Genomic DNA, 21092 nt, shown 5'->3' with positions numbered 1-21092 from the left:
TTTCTTTCTTTCTTTCTTTCTTTCTTTCTTTCTTTCTTTCTTTCTTTCTTTCTTTTTTTCTTTCTTTCTTTCAACACTGAGGACTAATTGTTTTAGTTTAAATCAGGCAACAAATTAGTCTAAAGCGATTTGCAAATGTTTAGAATGGCTTTAACATCAAATTTATAAGGTCCCTTCCTAGCTCAAAAACTTCGCAGCTCCCAATTGTTCAGCACATGGCATTCAAGTCTGCTGTTTGTTTCATGACCCAGCCTATTCAGGCCTCAACTCTATTCCCCACTGTTCTTTGACAACAAATAGGAACCACAGGTAGCTGCTGTCTTCACAATTGACCTGTAACACCCTCATTTCTTCCTCCCAGCTTTATGATTGTTATTTCCTACCAAAGCACCATCTCCAGTTCCTTTCCCCATCTCGAGCCCATACTCCCATCATCATTCCCTCCCCCTTTAGACTCTTCCCAGACTCCTCTCTCCTTTGACCCTTGACCCCACATACTCTGCTTAGGTGGGTTACTTCTGTTTTCTGCACTGGCCTGAGGGAAAGGCCTGGACATCTTTTCTGGTGTCCTCACAGCTCCTAGCATAGGCTAATCATGTTGGTTATTTGGTTAGTTAGCTGACTGACTATTGGTGAAACAAGTTGCCAGAAAAACACACCCCCACTAAGCCAGAGGGAGAATATGGGGAGGCTAAATGAGAAGGGGAAGGCTCAACACTTTTTTCCCGGATTCTTTTTCTTTTATTGAGGTGTAATTGACATATAACATTATATTACTTTCAGGTATACACCATAATGATTTGGTATTTGTATATATTGCAAAATGATGACCATAATAAATCTAGTTAACGTCCATCATACATAGTTGTGTAACCGAACCAATGTGAGTTGGCTCCTTGACGAGTCAGAAACTGCACAAAGTTAATTTGTTGCATAAAGAAAACTTTTATTTGCAGCAAATAAGAAGATCACGGTGAATGGCTTCCAAAGCGGTTACTCTACCAGGGTGAATGGGTTCTTTTTGTTTAGAGTTAGAATGAATATTTTAGATAGGAAAGCCCTGTCATGGTATATAGAGGTGGGCATAAGGTTGCACATGTGCCTTAAGGAAACATGCCTAGGCCCACATTGTATGTTATATAAATGAGGCAAGTGCTCCTCCTTGGGCGGAGATTTTAGTATTACAATGAAGTAAAGGTAATTGCCGGTCATTCCAGAGGTCACTCCACGGTCCATCTCCGTAGGCACTAGCCTGGGGTTTAGCTCAAACAGTCTGGGTGGTATGGGGCAGTGGAAGGTGTTGTTAGGGCAGTCGCCATCCCCTGGGTGTGGTTTTGGGTTTCATTTGCCTGAGTTAAGAGGTAAGCCAGAAAGAGAGCTTAAGGAAAAATACAAGACGAAGGTTAGTGAGTATAAGCAGGTGGGCAGTAAATGGCAGGTCTTGGAGTCTAGCTGGTGACAGTTACACATTTTTTTTCTCGTGATGCAATACAGTACTATTTAAATACTTCAAAATATGCAATACAGTATTATTTAGTCACCATGCTGTACATTACATCCCTAGCACTTAACCGATTTCACTTAAAACTGGAAATTTTTACATTTTGACTCCCTTCACCCATTTTTAAATTTGACATTTTCTTCAGTGAGGCAGTCCAGTCTTTTAAGCCTTTTCTGAAACTCCTGTTCAAACAGACCTGGAAATGAGTGTGCTCTTCTGCCACCTATAAACCTATACAGAAAAAAACAAAAACAAACCAGCAGAGGAAACCACAAGGATGTCAGAGCCAGAGAGGCCTGTGTGAGTTTTGACTCCATCGCTTGCTAGCTCAGTGACTATATCATACAACTTCATTTTCTTCATCAATGAAATGGTTAAAAAAAAGCCACCTTGAAATTGGGAGGTGTTTTAATTAAATGAGGTGATGCAAACAAAAGCACTCCGAAGATGTCAATGTGTGCCACCCCCCCCATGTTAATTATTATTATCTGTGGGTTACGTAAACAGATGGTGTTCTTAGCACATAATTGCTTTAGCCGAGGTTGCCTTTGTGCAGTTTTGTCTATTTCCTCTGGATGGTGTAGGTGATTGCAATGAATTCTGCAAATTCTAAATGAACTTCTGTTAGTTACTCTAGATCCCTGGACAGACGGGTAGAAGTTCTTGCTCACCTTTATAGAATTCATTTGCCTTGCCCTGACCCTTCCAAATGATAGTGTGTGATTCAGGAAACTGATCCCTGCTACCACCACCACTCCCACTACTACTGTTTCCACTACTACTACTACTACCGACTACATCAATAACAATAGCAGCAACCACAATCACAGTGGCCATTTCTGAGCTCACACTGTGCTCTAGTTTAGCAAAAATGTTCTCTTGACTTCTCACAATCCTGCAAAGTACGTGGTATTATCACCATTTTACATACTATGAAACAGAGATTCAGAGAGGTTCAGTAATTTGCCCAAATGTATACATCTAGTAAGTGGGAGAATTGAGATTTGACTCTGGTTTGGCTGGTTCCAGAGCCTGTGCTCTCTGCAGAAGCTGAGACACTGAAGCAGGCTAGGAAAAGGGAGGACAGACGAAGTGCAGGGAATAAAGATGCTGCTACCTTTTCTGAGCATTTGCTATAAGGGCTATTAGAAGTAGAAGTGGCAGAAGGGGACCCAAATGAAGGAGTTGATAGTAGACCCAGTGGGAGGAAGCCAGCATTGGCATCATTCTAGGGAGGAGATACAAGGATTTCTGTCTGGAAAATTTGCCCAAGGGCTTTGAGGTGGGTAGCCTTTACTTAGCAGCAAAACTGTCTAATGTAAGATAGATAGGGGATTAGGAAAAAGGAAGTCAGGCTGAGGCTAAATTCACTAAGGGAGCCAAGACCTGATTCACTTACTTAGTTTTCATTCATTTGGTATTTCTGGTACCTTCTGTGTGCTGGATTCTGGTCTAGGGGCTGATTATAGAAGAACAAATTGGAGTCCCTTGTCTTCAGGGAACATAGAGCCTGCTGGGAAATACATTTAAGTCTTTGACATTTGGGAACCTAACATTATAGTTTCAGCTATTCTTTGGCAATGAGAGGTAAGGTCTGCATTAGTGGTACTCAGTCTCAAATGCACATTGTAATCACCTGGGGAGCTTTTAAAACTGAATGCCTGGGTTTCACAGCCAGAGATTCTGACTTAATTAATCTAGGGTGCTTCCTGGGCATTGGAATTTTTCAAAACTCCTGGCTGGGGCTCCTTAGAGAAGTGGTTTATTCCAGGACTGGGCAGAGAAAATACAGGACAAGTCTGGAGCATTTGTGGTAAGTAAGAAAGTACTCAAAAAAGGATGGAGTCCTAAATGAAATGAGTATTCTGGATTGGATCCTGGATTGGAAAAAAGAACATTAGTGGAAAAACAGACGAAATTCAAGTAAGTGTAGAGTTTGGTTAATGGTAATGTACCAATGTTGGTTTCTTAGTTTTGACAAATACATCATGGTTATGTAAGATGTTAGTATTAGGGGAAGCTGGGTGAAGGATATGTAGAAACTCTGTGTGTACTGTCTGAAGTTTTTTCTGTAAATCTAAAATTATTCCAAAAATAAAAATTCTATTAATAAAAATAACATGTAAAAAGAGATTGAGGAGTGGGAGTAAATAAAAAGGACACAAGAAGCAATCTGAAGGGGCACCTAGGTGGCTCAGTCCATTAAGCATCTGCCTTTGGCTCGGGTCATGATCCCAGGGTCCTGGGATAGAGCTCCATATCGGGTTTCCTGCTTAGCGGGTAGCCTGCTTCTCCCTCTCCCTCTGCCACTCACCCTGTTTGTGCTCTCTCTCTGTCCAATAAATAAGTAAAATCTTAAAAAAAACAAAACAAAACAAACAAAACAACAATCTGAAAGAGCTCCCAATGGCCAAAGCTGGAATAATTTGAGTAACAAAGTAACAATAGAATAAAATAAATATTCATGACCCCATACTAATATAAGTAGTTGAATGAATGAATGAATCAATGAATGAGTGAATAAATAGTGGAGAAGGAACAGCTCTTCCTTACAGAATTCCAATTAATAAATAGTAAATCATGGTTAATTAGAACATCACAGCAATAATTGTTGCAAATAATAGCCACTAGTAAGTGCTAAAATTAATGGATAAAAGTTTGAGAAGCAGAATATTCACAGTGTCAAAGTATGTCCCCTAAGTTATTTATTAATTATAAAGGGGGAAAATGGTAACTTTTATAGTAGAGACACCACCTTAACCAAGTGACCAAGGTTAACATCACCTGCAATAAGACATTAACATCATGTACTCCCTGTGAATACATGCTAAAAATGTATTACCTCAGTCAAATTATGGGAAAATATCAGACAAACTCAAACTGAGGAATATTCTACAAAACAACTGACTACTATTCTTTTTAAAATTAACATATAATGTATTATTTGTTTCAGGGGTTCAGGCCTGTGATTCATCAGTCTTATATAATACCCAGTGCTCATTATATCATGTGCCCTCCCCAATGTCCATCACCCAGTTACTCCATTCCCCTACCCCCCTCCCCTCCAGCAACCTTCAGTTTGTTTCCTGAAATTAAGAGTCTCTTACGGTTTGTCTCCCTCTCTGATTTTGTCTTGTTTTATTTTTTCCTCTCTTCCCCTATGATCCTCACATGAGTGAGATCATATGATAATTGTCTTTCTCTGACTGATTTATTTCACTTAGCATAATACCCTCGAGTTCCATCCATGTTGTTGCAAATGGTGAGATTTCATTTTTTTTTTAAAGATTTTATTTATTTATCTGACAGAGAGATAGCCTGAGCAGGAACACAAGCAGGGGGAGTGGGAGAGGGAGAAGCAGGCTTCCTGCCGAGCAGGGAGCCCGATGTGGGACTTGATCCCAGGAGCCTGGGATCATGACCTGAGCCGAAGGCAGACGCTTTACAACTGAGCCACCCAGGCGCCTGAGATTTCATTTTTGATGGCTGCGTAATATTCCTGTGTGTGTGTGTGCGTGTGTGTGTGTCTTTATCCATTCATCTGTTGTTGGACATCTGGGCTCTTTCTGTAGTTTGGCTATTGTGGACATTGCTGCTATAAACACTGGGGTACACATGCCCCTTCGGATCACAACATTTGTATCTTTGGGGTAAATACCCAGTCGTGCGATTGCTGGGTTATAGGGTAGCTCTACTTTCAACTTTTTGAGGAACCTCCATACTGTTTTCCAGAGTGGCTGCACCAGCTTGCATTCCCACCAACAGTGTAGGAGGGTTCCCCTTTCTCTGCATCCTTGCCAACATCTGTCAGTTCCTGACTTGTTAATTTTACCCATTCTGACTGGTGTGAGGTGGTATCTCATTGAGGTTTTGATTTGGATTTCCCTGTTGCCGAGTGATGTTGAGCACTTTTTCATGTGTCTGTTGGCCATTTGGAAGTCTTCTTTGCAGAAACGTCTGTTCATGTCATCTTGATTGGATTCTTTGTTCTTTGGGTGTTGAGTTTGATAAATTCTTTATAGATTTTGGATACTAGCCCTTTATCTGATATGTCATTTGCAAATATCTTCTCCCATTCTGTCAGTTGTCTTTTGGTTTTGTTGACTGTTTCCTTTGCTGTGCAAAAGCTTTTATCTTGATGAAGTCCCAATAGTTCATTTTTGCTTTTGTTTCCCTTGCCTTTGGAGACGTGTCTAGCAAGAAGTTGCTGCGGCTGAGGTTGAAGAGGTTGCTGCCTGTGTTCTCCTCAAGGATGTTGATGGATTCCTGTCCCACATTTTGGTCTTTCATCCATTTTGAGTCTATTTTTGTGTATGGTGTAGGAAAATGGTCCAGTTTCATTCTTCTGCATGTGGCTGTCCAGTTTTCCCAACATCATTTATTGAAGAGACTGTCTTTTTTCCATTGGATATTCTTTCCTGCTTTGTCGAAGATTAGTTGACCCTAGAGCTTGAGGGTCCATTTCTGGGTTCTCTAATCTGTTCCATTGATCTATGTGTCTGTTTTTGTGCCAGTACCATACTGTTTTGATGATTACAGCTTTGTAATAGAGCTTGAAATCTGGAATTGTGATGCCACCATCTTTTTCAACATTCCTCTGGTTATCCGGGGTCTTTTCTGGTTCCATACAAATTTTAGGATTATTTGTTCCATTTTTTTGAAAAAAGTTGATGGTATTTTGAATGTGTAGATTGCTCTAGGTAGTATTAGACATTTTAACAATATTTGTCTTCCAATCCATGAGCACTGAATGTTTTTCCATTTCTTTGTGTCTTCCTCAATTTCTTTCATGAGTGTTCTATACTTTTCTGAGTACAGATCCTTTCCCTCTTTGGTTAGGTTTATTCCTAGGTATCTTATGGTTTTGGGTGCAATTGTAAATGGGATTGACTCTTTAGTTTCTCTTTCTTCTGTCTCATTGTTGGTATATAGAAATGCAACTGATTTCTGTGCATTGATTTTTATATCCTGCCATTTACTGAATTCCTGTATGAGTTTTAGCAATTTTGGGGTGGAGTCTTTTGAGTTTCCACATAGAATATCATGGCATCTGCAAAGAGTAAGAGTTTGACTTCTTCTTTGCCAATTTGGATGCCTTTTATTTCTTTTTGTTGTCTGATTGCTGAAGTTAGGACTTCTAGTACTATGTTGAACAGCAGTGGTGATACTGGACATCCCTGCCACGTTCCTGACCTTAGCGGAAAAGCTCTCAGCTTTTCCCTATTGTGAATGATTTTCATAGATGGCTTTTATATTGAGGTATGTACACTGTGAAGAGTTTTAATCAAGAAAGGATGCTGTACTTTGTCAAATGCTTTTACTGCATCTATTGAGAGGATCATACGATTCTTGTCCTTTTATTTACGTAGTGTATCACATTGATTGATTTGTGGATGTTGAACCAACTTTGCAGCCCAGGAATAAATCCCACTTGGTAGGGTGAATAATCCTTGTAATGTACTGTTGGATCCTATTGGGTAGTATCTTGCATCCATGTTCATCAGGGATATTGGTCTGTAATTCTCCTTTTTGATGGGGTCTTTAGCTGGTTTGGGGATCAAGGTAATGCTGGCCTCATAAAAAGAGTTTGCAAGTTTTCCTTTCATTTCTGTTTTTGGAAACAGCTTTAGAAGAATAGGTATTAATTCTTCTTTAAATGTTTGGTATAATTCCCCTGGGTGCCATCTGGCCCTGGACTCTTGTTTGTTGGGAGATTTTTGATGATTGCTTCAATTTCCTTGATGGTTATGGTTCTGTTCAGGTTTTCTATTTCTTCCTGGTTCAGTTTTGGTAGTTTATATGTCTCTAGGAATGCATCCATTTCTTCCAGATTGCCTAATTTGTCGGCATACGGTTGCTCATAATATGTTCTTATAATTGTTTGTATTTCTTCAGTGTTTGTTGTGATCGCTCCTCTTTCATTCATGGTTTTATTTATTTGGGTCCTTTCTCTTCTTTTTGATAAGTCTGGCCAGAGGTTTATCAATCTTATCAATTCTTTCAAAGAACCAGCTCCTAGTTTCGTTGTTCTGTTCTACTGTTCTTTTGGTTTCTATTTCATTGATTTCTGCTCTAATCTTTATTATTTCTCTTCTGTTGGGTTTAGGCTTTATTTGCTGTTCTTTCTCCAGCTCCTTTAGGTGTAGAGTTAGGTTGTGTATTTGAGACCTTTCTTGTTTCTTGAGAAAGGCTTGTAGTGCTATATACTTTCCTCTTAGGACTGCCTTTGCTGCATCCCAAAGATTTTGAAGAGTTGTGTTTTCATTTTCATTTGTTTCCATGAATTTTTTTTTTAACTCTTCTTTAATTTCCTGGTTGGCCCATTCATTCTTTAGTAAGATGCTCTTTAGTCTCCATGTATGAGTTTTTTCCAACTTTCCTCTTGTGACTTGAGTTCCAGTTTCAAAGCACTGTGATCCAAAAATATGCAGGGAATGATCCCAATCTTTTGGTCCCAGTTGAGACCTGATTTATGACCCAGGATGTTATCTATTCTGGAGAATGTTCCATTTACCCTCGAGAAGAATGTGTATTCTGTTGCTTTAGGATGGAATGCTCTGTATATATCTTTGAAGTCCATCTGGTCCAGTGTGTCATTCAAAGCCCTTATTTCCTTGATCTTCTGCTTAAATGATCTGTCCATTGCAGTGATTGGGGTGTTAAAGTCCCCTACTATTATTGTATTATTATCAATATGTTTCTTTGATTTTGTTATTAATTGGCTTAAATAATTGGCTGCACCCGTATTAGGGGCATAAATATTTACAATTGTTAGATCCTCTTATTGGATAGACACTTTAATTATGATATACTGTCCTTCCTCATCTCTTATTACAGTCTTTGGTTTAAAGTCTAATTTGTCTAATATAAGGATTGCCACCCCAGCTTTCTTTTTCTTTTTTTTTTTTTTAAAGATTTTATTTATTTATTTGAGACAGAGAGAATGAGAGACAGAGAGCATGAGAGGGAGGAGGGTCAGGCGGAGAAGCAGACTCCCTGCCGAGCAGGGAGCCTGATGCGGGACTCGATCCCGGGACTCCAGGATCATGACCTGAGCTGAAGGCAGTCGCTTAACCAACTGAGCCACCCAGGCGCCCCTTCACCCCAGCTTTCTTTTGATAAAGTCTGTTAGCATGGTAAATGATTTTCCACCCCCTCACTTTAAATCTGGAGGTGTCTTTGGGTCTAAAATGAGTCTTTTGCAGAGAGCATATCGATGGGTCTTGCTTTTTTATCCAGTCTGATACCCTTCGTCTTTTGATTGTGACATTTAGCCCATTTACATTCAGAGTAACTATTAAGAGATACGAATTTAGTGCCATTGTATTGCCTGTAAGGTGACTGTTACTGTATATTGTCTCTGTTCCTTTCTGGTCTATGTTAGTTTTGGTCTCTGTCTTTGCTTAGAGGACCCCTTTCAATATTTATTGTATTTGTGGTCTAGTGATCACAAATTCTTTTAGTTTCTGTTTGTCCTGAAAGCTTTTTATCACTCCTATTTTGAATGGCATCCTAGCTGGATAAAGTATTCTTGGCTGCATATTTTTCTCGTTTAGCACCCTGAATATATCATGCCAGTCCTTTCTGGCTTACTAGGTCTCTGTGGATAGGTCTTTTGCCAGTCTAATGAACGTACCATTGTAGGTTGCAGATCTCTTCTCCTGAGCTGCTTTCAGGATTTTCTCTTTGTCTCTGAGACTCGTAAGTTTTACTGTTAGATGTCGGGGTGTTGACCTATTTTTATTGATTTTGAGGGGGGGTTCTCTGTGCCTCCTGGATTTTGATGCCTGTTTCCTTCCCCAAATTAGGGAAGTTCTCTGCTATAATTTGCTCCAATAGACCTTCTGCCCCTCTCTCTCTTTCTTCTTCTTTGGGGAATCCTGATTATTCTAATATTGTTTCATCTTATGGTATCACTTATCTCTCGAATTCTGCCCTCATGATCCAGTAGTTGTTTATCTCTCTTTTTCTCAGCTTCTTTATTTTCCATCATTTGGTGTTCAGTATCACTAATTCTCTCTTCTGCCTCATTTATCCTAGCAGTTAGAGCCTCCATTTTTGATTGCACCTCATTAATAGCCTTTTTTATTTCGACTTGGTTAGATTTTAGTTCTTTTATTTCTCCAGAAAGGGATTCTCTAGTGTCTTCTATGCTTTTTTCAAGCCCACCTAGTATCTTTATAATCATTATTCTGAACTCTGGTTCTGACATCTTACTAATGTCCATATTGATTAGGTCCCTGGCAGTCAGTACTGCCTCTTCTTCTCTTTTTTGAGTTGAGTTTGTCCATCTTGTCATTCTGTCCAGAGAAGAATAGAAGAACAAGAGAACAAAATACTAAAATGGCAACAGCGACCCCAGAGAAATATACACTAAACAAATCAGAAGAGACCCAAAACTGGGAGGAAAAAGAAGAATTTAATCAGACAGTTGAGCAGAATAGAGCAATACACTGGATTCTGTATATTTTGGTCTGTTTTTTAGAAAACTAGATCCCAAAGTTATAAAGAAAGAAAAACTTATATATGTACAAAAGTAAAATTAAATACAATGAAAGGATAGAATGTAACTGTAAAAATGGAAATTAAAAGACAAGAAAATCAAAAGAGAAAAAGAACAACAACAATAATAAAAAAAAGAAAGGATATAAACAGATAGGTGAACAGAACAGAGCAATACACTAACTCCTGAGTGTATTTTGGTCAGTTTGTTAGAGGAAACTACATCTCAAAATTGTAAAGAAAGAAACACTTCTATATACAAAAATAAAATTAAATACATTGAAAGGATAGAATGTAACTGTAAAGATGAAAATGAAAAAGAATTGAACAAAAAAAAAAAGGAAGAAGAAAAAAAAGAGAATATGATCAGGTGGGTGAATAGAACAGAGCCATATACTAGATTTTCGGTGTATTTTGGTCTGTTAGAAGAAACTGCATCCCAAAATTTTAAAGAAAGAAAAACTTAAATAAAATTAAATACAATGAAGGGATAGAATGTAAATGCAAAAATGAAAATTAAAAGAGATTTTAAAAAGGGTTTGATAAAATAAGTTCATTGAAAAGGGGAGAAGAGGGGCGCTTGGGTGGCTCAGTCATTAAGTGTCTGCCTTCGGCTCAGGTCATGATCCTGGGGTCCCGGGATCGAGCCCCGCATCAGGCTCCCTGCTCGGCAGGAAGCCTGCTTCTCCCTCTCCCACTCCCCCTGCTTGTGTTCCCTCTCTCGCTGTATCTCTCACTGTCAAATAAATAAAATCTTTAAAAAAAAAAAAAAAAGAAAAGGGGAGAAGAAAAATATAAAAAAATAAAGAAAATTAAAAAAATTAATGTTGAAAGATTAAAGAATCATGGGGAAAAAGCTATGACTTCTATGTGCAGTATTCCCCTAGTGCTGGAGTTCTGCTGTTCTCATTGATCAGTAAACTTGGTCTTGGCTGGCTGTTCTCGCTGATCTTCTGGGGGAGGGGCCTGTTGCAGTGATTCTCAAATGTCTTTGCCCTGGGCGGAACTGAACCACCCTTGTCAGGGGCCAGGCTAAATAAGCTGCTCTGGTTTGCTCTATGTGGCTTTTGTTCCCTGAAGGCTTTCTCCGTGCAGCTTTAGAGGGCAAGAATGAAAATGGCGGCTTCCCAGTCTCTGGCCCTGGAGGAGCTAAGAGCCCGGGGCCCCACTCCTCAGTGAGCCCTCAGTTTTCTCTCTCTCCCTGGTCTCCCGCCGCACTCTGTGCTTCTCTGGCCTGTGACCAAGCGTTTCTATCTCAGGCACGTGACCCCTTGGAGTTTCCAAACCCAGCAGATTCCTGCAGCACACTCCCAGGCTGCTCCTCCCAGGGGAGGAAGTAGGGTCTCCTCGGTTCTGCCATGGATCTCGGTTTATGGCTACGGTGAACTGAGAGCCCACTCCTGGGCTCACTCTTTGCAGCCAGCTTCCCTGCTCTGATACCCGGGAGCTCTGCCACACCTCAGGCACCCCTGGTCTTTCTGTGACCCTGAGGATCCTGAGACCCACTGTCCCAGCGGGGCCCCCCCGCCCCCCCCCGCCCCCCCCCCCCCCCCCCCCCCCCCCGCTTAGCTGCCTGAGTGATGTCCCAAACTGGAGCAGACTTCTAAAAGTTCTGATTTTGTGCTCTGCTGCTCTATCACTTGCCCATAGCTGGCTCCCTCCGCCATCGGTCTATCTTCCCAAATATCACCTCAGATTCACTTCTCTGAACGTCTTACCTTCCAGAAAGTGGTCGCTTTTCTCTTCATAGAATTTCTGCTGTTCTTTTCTTTGATCTCCGATTGAGTTAGCAGGTGTTCAGAATGATTTGATAGCTACCTAGCTGAATTCCCTGGGACCAGATGAAATTAAGGTCTCCTCCTCCTCCGAGATTTTGGACTCTTCTCCCTGACTAGTACTCTCTTTTTTTTTTTTTTAAGATTTTTATTTATTTTGACAGAGAGAGAGAGACAGTGAGAGAGGGAACACAAGCAGGGGGAGTGGGAGAGGGAGAAGCAGGCTTCCCGCTGAGCAGGGAGCCCCATGTGGGGCTCGATCCCAGGATCCTGGGATCATGACCTGAGCCGAAGGCAGACGCTTAACGACTGAGCCACCCAGGTGCCCCTGTGACTAGTACTCTTAAAGGTAAGGTCACAAAGACAAAGATTGAGAACAGATTGGAGGAGACTAACTAGATATGACTAACTAGATATGATAACCAAATGTGGGATCCTGGATTGGTTCCTAGGAAAAAAGAAAGGACGTTAAGGGGAAAACTGGTCACATTTAAATAAAGACTGAAATATTATGGTTATGTATACATGGAAAGCTGAAGTAGAGGGTATATGGGAGCTCTCTGTACTATTTTTGCAACTCTTCTCTAAGTCTGAAATTATTTTTTTAAGATTTATTTATTTGAGAGAGAGCTAGAGCACGTGAACGAGTGGGGGGAGGGGCAGAGGGAGAGAATCTTTCAAGCTGACTACCCACTGAACAGGGAGCCCACTGGGAGGCTCAATGCCATGACCCTGAGATCATGACCCTAGCTGAAACCAAGAGCCAGATGCCCAACCGACTGAGCCACCCAGGTGCCCCTAAGTCTGAAATTATTTAAAAATAAAACTTAACAGGGGAGCCTGCGTGGCTCAGTCAGTTAGTATTGGACTCTTGATTTCGGCTCAGGTCATTACCTTGGGGTCCTGGGATCGAGCCCTGCATCAGGCTCTGCGCTCAGTGTGGAGTCAGCTTGAGATTCTCCCTCTCCCTCTGCCTCTGCCACTTCCCCCGTGCTCTCTTTCTCTCAAAATAAATACATAAAATCTTTTAAAAAATAAAATAAGACTTAAGGAACAAAACAAAACCATTTCTCTAGTGATTCTAATGGGCAGCCAAGTTTGAGAATGGCTTCTGGACCCATGTTTCTCAAACTTTAATGTGCATATGAATTACCTGGGGATCTTGTTAAAATGCAGATTCTGGTTCAGTAAGGCATAGGTTGCGCCTCAGAGTCTAGATTTCTTTCTTTTTTTTTTTTAAGATTTATTTATTTATTTGAGGATGGTGGGAGGGGCAGAGGGAAAGGGAGAGAAGAAGACTCCCCGTTGAGCATGGAGCCCGACTTGGGGGACTGGACGCAGGGCTTGACCTCCCAACCCTGAGATCATGACCTTAGCTGAAATTGAGAGTCTGATGCTTAACTAACTGAGACACCCAAGCACCCTGAGAGTCTGTATTTCTTTTTTTTTTTTTTTTAAAGATTTTATTTATTTGACAGAGAGATACAGCGAGAGAGGGAACACAAGCAGGGGGAGTGGGAGAGGGAGAAGCAGGCTTCCCGCTGAGCAGGGAGCCCGATGCGGGGCTCGATTCCAGGACCCTGGGATCATGACCTGAGCTGAAGGCAGATGCTTAACGACTGAGCCACCCAGGCGCCCCAAGAGAGTCTGTATTTCTAATAAACTTCTGGGTAATGTGATGCTGCTGATCCAAAGACTGTACTTTAAGACCATGAAGTATTCTATCACTTTCCTGAGGCATGAATTTACACACCTTTTGAAGCTGGGATGTAGGCATCAGTTACTCAAGCAGCAAGTGGTGCCAGTAGCCTGCTTAGCAGCCATGTCCTAGTTCAGCATTGGTCTTTTCTTCTTCTGGTCACATACAAAGTAATTCTCTTGCAATAATTGACGATGTTTGAGGAAGAAATTTGAGCGCATAGTGTCAGTTTATAGTACCAGTATCCTCTATAGTGCAAGCCCCACGTTGTAGGCAGGAAAATGGTTCTCCAAAGATGTGCATGCTCTAATTACTGGAATCTGTGCTATGTCACCTTCCATGGAAAAAGGAATTTTTTTTTAAAGATTTTATTTATTTGACAGAGAGAGACACAACGGGAGAGGGAACACAAGCAGGGGGAGTGGGAGAGGGAGACGCAGGCTTCCCGCTGAGCAGGGAGCCCGATGCGGGGCTCGATCCCAGGACCCCGGGACCATGACCTGAGCCGAAGGCAGACGCTTAACGACTGAGCCACCCAGGCGCCCCAGAAAAAGGAATTTTATTGAGAGAAGAGAAATAGAGAGCATGAGCTATGGAGGGGGGGAAGGGTGGGGCAGGGGGAAAGGGAAAAGCAGGCCCCACTGAGCAGGGAGCCTGACGCAGGACTCGATCCCAGGACCCTGGGATCATGACCTGAGCCAAAGGCAGACACTTAACCGACTGAGCCACCCAGGTGCCCCTGGAAAGAGGAATTTTAAAGATGTGACTAATATTAAGTATGGGATCTTGAGATGGGGAGATTATCCTGGATTATCAGGGTGGGCCCAATCTAATACATGGGTCCTTAAAAACTGAGAACCTTTTCTGGATGCAGTGAGAGAGAGATGGGAAGACAGAAGAGAAGGCAGGAGAAATTTGAAGCATGAAAGGGACTCAATCAGCCACTGTTGACTTTGAAGATGGAGGACGGGGGCCTTGAGCAGGAATGTAGGCGGCCTCTAGAAGCTGGAATGTCAAAGAAACAGATTCTCCCCCAGAGCTTCTAGAAGAAATGCAGTCCTGCCAACTCACAGGCCCCTGGAGACCTGTGTCAGACTTCTGACCTACAGAACTGTAATATAATAAATCTGTGTTGTTTTACAAGATGCTAAATTTGTGGTAATTTGTTACAACAGCAGTAGAACACTTAATAAGCTGCAAGAGAGAGAGATCAGCATTGTAAATGAAGCTCTGTGCAAAATATGTTGCTTAGTTTTGCCCGCACTGAATCTTAATAGGTCACTGTCACCAGGCTCAAGTCCCTGTTGGAAACACCCAAAGGAGCTCCACCCAATGATCTTTCTTAAGATACTTGAGTCAGACTGCTAGAATGAGAAAAGTACAATGTTCTATAGAAACAAGAGCACAAATATTTACAAGGAACCAAAAGATTATACAGAGGGTTCCAGCATCTCTCTCCAACTCTGGTGAGAACCCTCATCCAACGTGGCTGAAGATCTAATTCTTTCAGGTTTGTCACCCTCCTTACTGCGGCTAATCTGTCTTTCCTGTTCACACTTGAAGTTTACTCTCCTCTTTCCCCTTGACTATACAGGTGAGCCTTGAACAACACACCAATCCTGGTGCAATAAAAAATCCATTATAACTTTTTTTTTAGATTTTTAAAAAAGATTTTATTTATTTATTTTAGAGAGAGAGCGCATGAGCAAAGGTAGGAGCAGAGAGAGAGAGATTGAGAGAGAGAGAGAGAAGCAGACTCCCTGCTGAGCATGGAGCCCCACTTGGGGCTTGATCTCACCACCCTGAGATCATGAGCTAAGCCAGAATCAAGAGTCAGATGCTTAACCAATGAGCCACCCAGGTGCCCTCCCATATAGCTTTTGAATTCTCCAAAACTTAATTACTAATAGGCTGCTATTGACCAGAAGTCTTACCAAGTCTTATCATAAACCATTGATTAACACATATTTTGAATGCTATATGTATTATATCCTCTATTCTATAATGAAGTAAACTAGAAAAAAGAAAATGTCATTAAGAAAGTCATAAGAGAGAATACATTATAGTACTGTACTGTATTTATCAAAAGAGATCTGTGTATAAGTGGACCTGCGATCCCAGGACCCTGAGATCATGACCTGAGCTGAAGGCAGATGCTTAACCAACTGAGCCACCCAGGTGCCTCAAGAAGCAGCAGTTTTCATTTTGATACAGGAATGACACTGAGTATTTTGCCCATAATCAAGTTAGATTTGGAAATTCACAAGTAGAAGAGAGTAACGCGAGTGCAAATTATTGCATTAACATAATGGGGCCACCTGAAAGTTGGAACATCTTTTGCTGTTTTCCCGCCTGGGCGCCCCCCATGAAGAAAGACATACCCAGTAATTCAACCTCAGGGTGTGTTGCTTAAATCCTTGAGTGCCCTAATCATCAGGTCACTCTCCCTAAACAGGTCACCCTCACTGATTTAATTGACTGGATCTAATTGTAGAACTTTATGTTTTTCCTAGGTACATTTCATATTGAGTTTATCCCATCATGATCTTTTAAAATATATCCTGTCATTCAGATAATCATAATTAATACTATTTTTTTTAGGTGTGATGACTTCATAGTTGTATTTTTTAATTGAAAATTTGTTGAGGAAAATCTAGATTCATATGAAATTATAAGAAATAATACAGGGAGCCCAGGTTCCCCCAGTGGTATTTTGCAAAATGATAGCACAATCTCACAACCAGGATTTTGACATCATTCATATAATCCCATCTTATTCTGATTTCTCCAGTTTGACTTGTACTCATTTGTGTATATAGCTTTGTGTATTTACCACCACAGTTAACATACTGAACTTTTCCAACATCACAATGATACCTTCTGTTGCCTTTTGTAACTATACCCACCTCCCTCTTACCGCTTTCCCTTCCCCACTGTTACTAACCCCTGGTAACCACTAATCTATTCTCAATTTCTAAAATTTTATCATTTCAAAAATGTTATATAAATAGAATCATATAGTATGTAACTTTTGGGATTAGCTTTTTTCATTCAGCAAAATTCCTTGGAGATTCCCTAAGTTGTTTTGTGTATCATTAGTTTGTTCCTTTTTATTGCTGAATAGTATTCCATGGATGGATATACTATAGTTTGTTTAACTATTTAGCTCTTGAAGGACGTATGAGCGAATTCCAGTTTGTCTATGGACATTTATGTGCAGATCTTTTGTGATATAAGTTTTCATTTCTTTGGAATAAATGCCCAAGAGTGAAATTGCTGGGTTATATAGTAATCACAAGTTTAGTTTTATGAGAAACTGCTAACATATTTTCCAGAGTGGCTAATACCATTTTACATTCCTACCAGCAATGTGTAAGTGATCCAGTTTCTCTGCATTCTCACCAGGCTTTTTTTTTTTTTTTTTTTAATTTTAGCCATTCTGATAGCTGTATAGTGCTGCTATTTTATTGTGGTTTTAATTTGCATTTTCCTAATAGCTAAGGATGTTGAACATCTGTTCATGTACTTTTTTGCCATCTGTATGTACTCTTCAGTGGAATGTCTCTTCATGTCTTTTGCCCATTTTCTAATTATTATTTGCTTTTATACTATTGAATTTTGAGAGTTCTTTATATGTTCTAGACATGAGTCCTTTGTGAGCTACGTAGCTTGCAAAGATTTTCTCCCACTCTGTAGCCTCTCTTCTCATTCTTTTAATAGGTTCTTTTGCAGAGCAAAGGGTTTTAATTTTGATAATGTTAAATTATAAATTTTTCCTTTTATGAATCTTGCTTTTGGTATCAACTCTGCTTGGCCCTGAAAATTTTCTTAATGTTTTTTCTTAAAAGTTTTAGAGTTTTACATTTTACATTAAGTCTATGATCCATTTTGAGTTCATTTTTAAATAAGGTGTGGAATTTAGGCTGGGATTTATTAGAATTATTATTTGTCTTACAGATGTCGTATTGATGTAGTATTGTTTGTTGAAAAGGCTATCCTTCTTCTACTGAATTACTTTTGTACCTTTGCCAAAAATCATTTGAGCATATTTATGTAGGTCTATTTCTGGGACCTCTATTGTGTTTCATTGATCTAAGTGTCTATTTTTTTTTTTTTGCCAAACCGTAATAGTCTCAATTACTGTAAGTCTTGAAATTGGGTAGATTTATTCCTCTCATTTTATTATTTTTCAAAATTGTCTTAATTATTCTAGTTCCTTTACCTCTTATGTATTTTAGAAAAAACTTGTCTATATCTACAAAAACCCTTGATGGATTTCGATAGGAATTACATTAAACCTGTATATCAATTTGGGGGAAATTACCATTTTAATTATGTTGAATTGTCCCATCCATCAACACAGTATGTCTCTCCATTTATTTAGATTTTCTTTGAAATCTTTCACCAGCATTGTGGAGTTTTTTCCATACAAATCCTAGATATGTTTTGCTAGGTTTATACCTAAGTATTTCTTTTTCTTTCTTTCTTTTTTTTTTTTTGAGTGATTGTCAATAGTATTTCTAACTTTGGCGTGTAAGTGTTCATTGTTAATATGTAGAAGTACAATTAATTTTTTGTTTATCTTGTATCCTATGAATTTGCTGAACTCACTTATTAGTTTTAGGAAGTTTTTGTTTTGTCTTATTTTTTGTAGATTACATGGGGTTTTCTTTCTTTTTTCTTTCTTTCTGCTTTTATTTATTTTTATTTTTTATTTTTTTAGATTTTATTTATTTATTTGAGAGAGAGAGAATGAGAGACAGAGAGCATGAGAGGGAGGAGGGTCAGAGGGAGAAGCAGACTTCCTGCTGAGCAGGGAGCCCGATGCGGGACTCGATCCCGGGACTCCAGGATCATGACCTGAGCCGAAGGCAGTTGCTTAACCAACTGAGCCACCCAGGCGCCCCTCTGCTTTTATTTTTCTTAAGTATTCCTAACACCCAATGTGGGGCTCAAACTCACAATCCTGAGATCCAAAGTTGCATGATCTACTGACTGAGCCAGCCAGGTACCCCAATTCCCTGGGATTTTCTATATAGCCTATCATGTTACTGCAGACAGGAGGAGTTTCATTGCTTCATTTCCAATCTGTAAAGCCTTTTACATCTTTTGTTTGCCTTATGGCAGTTGCTACAACTTTCAGTACTATGTTGAATAAAAGTGGTGAGAGTAAACATCCTTACCTTGTTCCTGATTTTAGGGGGAAAGCGTTTAGTCTTTCGCCATTAAGTAAGATACCAGCTGTAGGTTTTTTATAGATGGTCTTTATCAAATTGAGATAACTCCCTGCTGTTCTTAACTTGAAGAGAGATGTTTTCTTTTTTACATCACGAATGAGTGTTAGATTTTATTGACTGTATGATTTTTCTTCTTTAGTTTATTGATATGGTGGATTACATTAATTGATTTTCAAATGTTGAACTAACCTTGCATACCTGGAATAAATCCCACTTGGTCATGGTGTATGATCTTTTTTATACGTTATTGAATTTGTATTGCTGGTATTTTGTTGAAGATTTTTGCATCTAAGTGCATGAGATACATTGTTCTGTTGGGTTTTGTTTTTGTTTTTAAAAACACACACTGTCTTTGTCTGATTATGGTTTCGGGGTAATGCTAGCTTCATAAAATAAGTTGGAAAGTTTTTCTCTTCTATTTTTTTTAAGAGGTTGTATAAAATTGGTGTTTATTTATTTATTTATTTTTTAATAATTGGTGGCATTCTCCAGTGAAAGCATCTGGGCCTGGAGATTTAATTTTTGAGAGTTTAAAAATCACTAATTATAGTTGTACATTGACATAGCTATATAATACCCATATATCTGACTAGAGAAATGTGTTGTATACTTTACCAGAGGAAGGATGTTGGAGAGGACCATGCTCCACCCTCCTGTGCCATCCCACTGCAGCTGGCTCTTTTCCTTTTCATCCCTTGGGTGATTGCAAAGTTGAGTGGGGAGGGTAGAAAGCCTCCCTATGGGTACCCCAGGTGTTTCCTTGCAGGGCAGGCTATGGATGCTGTGACTGAGATGGAGGTGTATCACCAGGGTCCTACATCAGAGAAGCAAGGGCATCAGGCGGGATGTCCCCAGCAGCTCCCCATCCCCTCGTGGTCACAGGGCTTGATAACGAACAACAGGTGCCAATCTGGAGACAGGCACAGAGATGAAAAGACCCCGGGTGAGGGCCCCCATTCCTCCCACACTGTTATCGATGTTATCACTGCAGTTGTAACAGCAAAGGGAGGCAGGTGTTAGGCATTAACAGAGAAGTGTGTAAAAGTGTGTAAAAGGAGGAGAAGGGCCATAACAGAAGATCCAGACTGCACCCTGGGCTGCATGCAAGGATGGACCCCAGGACTGCCCACCTCCTTAGGAGTGCAGGTTCATTTCCACAGGTCTCTTTGATTCTGCGTGAAAACTGCAGATCCACTCTGGGCACACTCTGGGCACACCACACACACCTGTGTGAGGAGATGTGTGGGTCCCACCTGGCTTAGGGTCCTGCGGTCTGCCTGGTGGAGTCTCTGATCTGGCTTGGTGCCCTTCTGTATTGGACTCCTTCCACAGCAGACCTGAACCTGCACTTCCCAGCTGGCAGCTGATGCCCCATTTGGCTTCTTGGGGGATGTGAAGGGATGTGTTTTCGTCCCCGAGGATGGCAGTAGCGGAGAAGGAGGTAATGAGAAAGTGGCAGGAGCCTGCATTGGTTTGGTCACATGGTTAGTAAGTGGCAGAGCCAAGGCCTGCATCTAGGTGGATCTGACATAGAAGTTGTAAATAATGTGCTTCAGTTTTCTCATTTGTACAATGGAGAAACCAATGGTCCTTACCTCCCCATATGATCATGAAGATTAAATGAGATAATCATGTAACAATCTACCATGTGGCCTAGATAGAACACAGTAAGTACTCATAATATTAGCCATTATTATTATTAATGTTAATATGCCATTTATCACCAAAGGCAGAATTACAATGACAATAGCAAAAATTTAGCATCAACATAAGTATGATGAAATTAGAATTGTTTCTCGTTCATTAACATGTGAGGCCTTTCATTAGAAACTAATTTGAAGCTGTGACATTCCTCTGATATGAACCCACATGTCAGCCTGTCTAAATGCCTCAAACCCAGATGGAGTGACCGTCCTGCCTGCCCCTCAGAACCTCTCTGTACAATCAACCAACATGAAGCATCTCTTGACATGGAGCCCAGTGACTGTGCCTGGAGAAATAATATACTATTTTGTCGAGTACCAGGGGTGAGTTTTTTTGCTTCTAATTTTTCTCCCTTTAAAGAGTAGTTGATTCCTGGAGGTACAGTCCTCATTCCAGAGCTCAAGGAGACTTTGTGAGCCCAGAGATAGGTTATTTCCCATGAACTGTCTCCTCCTCTGCATGGGCATTAGGACAGTTGAAGAAGCAAGGAAAATTGTCCTGTGGATTTGACCATGAACTCTCTGGGAATATAAGTGTGTATAAACACATTTTGGTAGAGCTTCTTTTCAACAGTGAGCCAACTGTCCAATGCTAAAGAAAATCTTAAGAAATGAGTTTGACTCTGACTTGAGGTGGATAAATCATTGGAGATGCAGATCCTTTGGAAGTGGGAG

At 40.4% G+C, this 21092-nt stretch overlaps 1 protein-coding gene across 2 annotated transcripts in view; it reads left to right on the top strand.

Annotated features, from left to right (window-relative positions):
* IL20RB (interleukin 20 receptor subunit beta) overlaps positions 1 to 21092 on the top strand; it is a 42105-nt gene that overhangs the window by 1037 nt on the left and 19976 nt on the right. For both annotated transcript variants that reach the window (XM_021678879.2, XM_021678878.2), the window contains exon 2: positions 20615 to 20741. In XM_021678879.2, the coding sequence (XP_021534554.1) occupies positions 20615 to 20741 (127 nt within the window). The remainder of the gene's footprint in view (positions 1 to 20614; positions 20742 to 21092) is intronic.

Source organism: Neomonachus schauinslandi, chromosome 1, assembly GCF_002201575.2.
Source record: "Neomonachus schauinslandi chromosome 1, ASM220157v2, whole genome shotgun sequence".
Taxonomy (NCBI): domain Eukaryota; kingdom Metazoa; phylum Chordata; class Mammalia; order Carnivora; family Phocidae; genus Neomonachus; species Neomonachus schauinslandi.
Note: the sequence above shows the minus strand (reverse complement) of the source record. Positions and strands in the feature narration are given on the sequence as shown.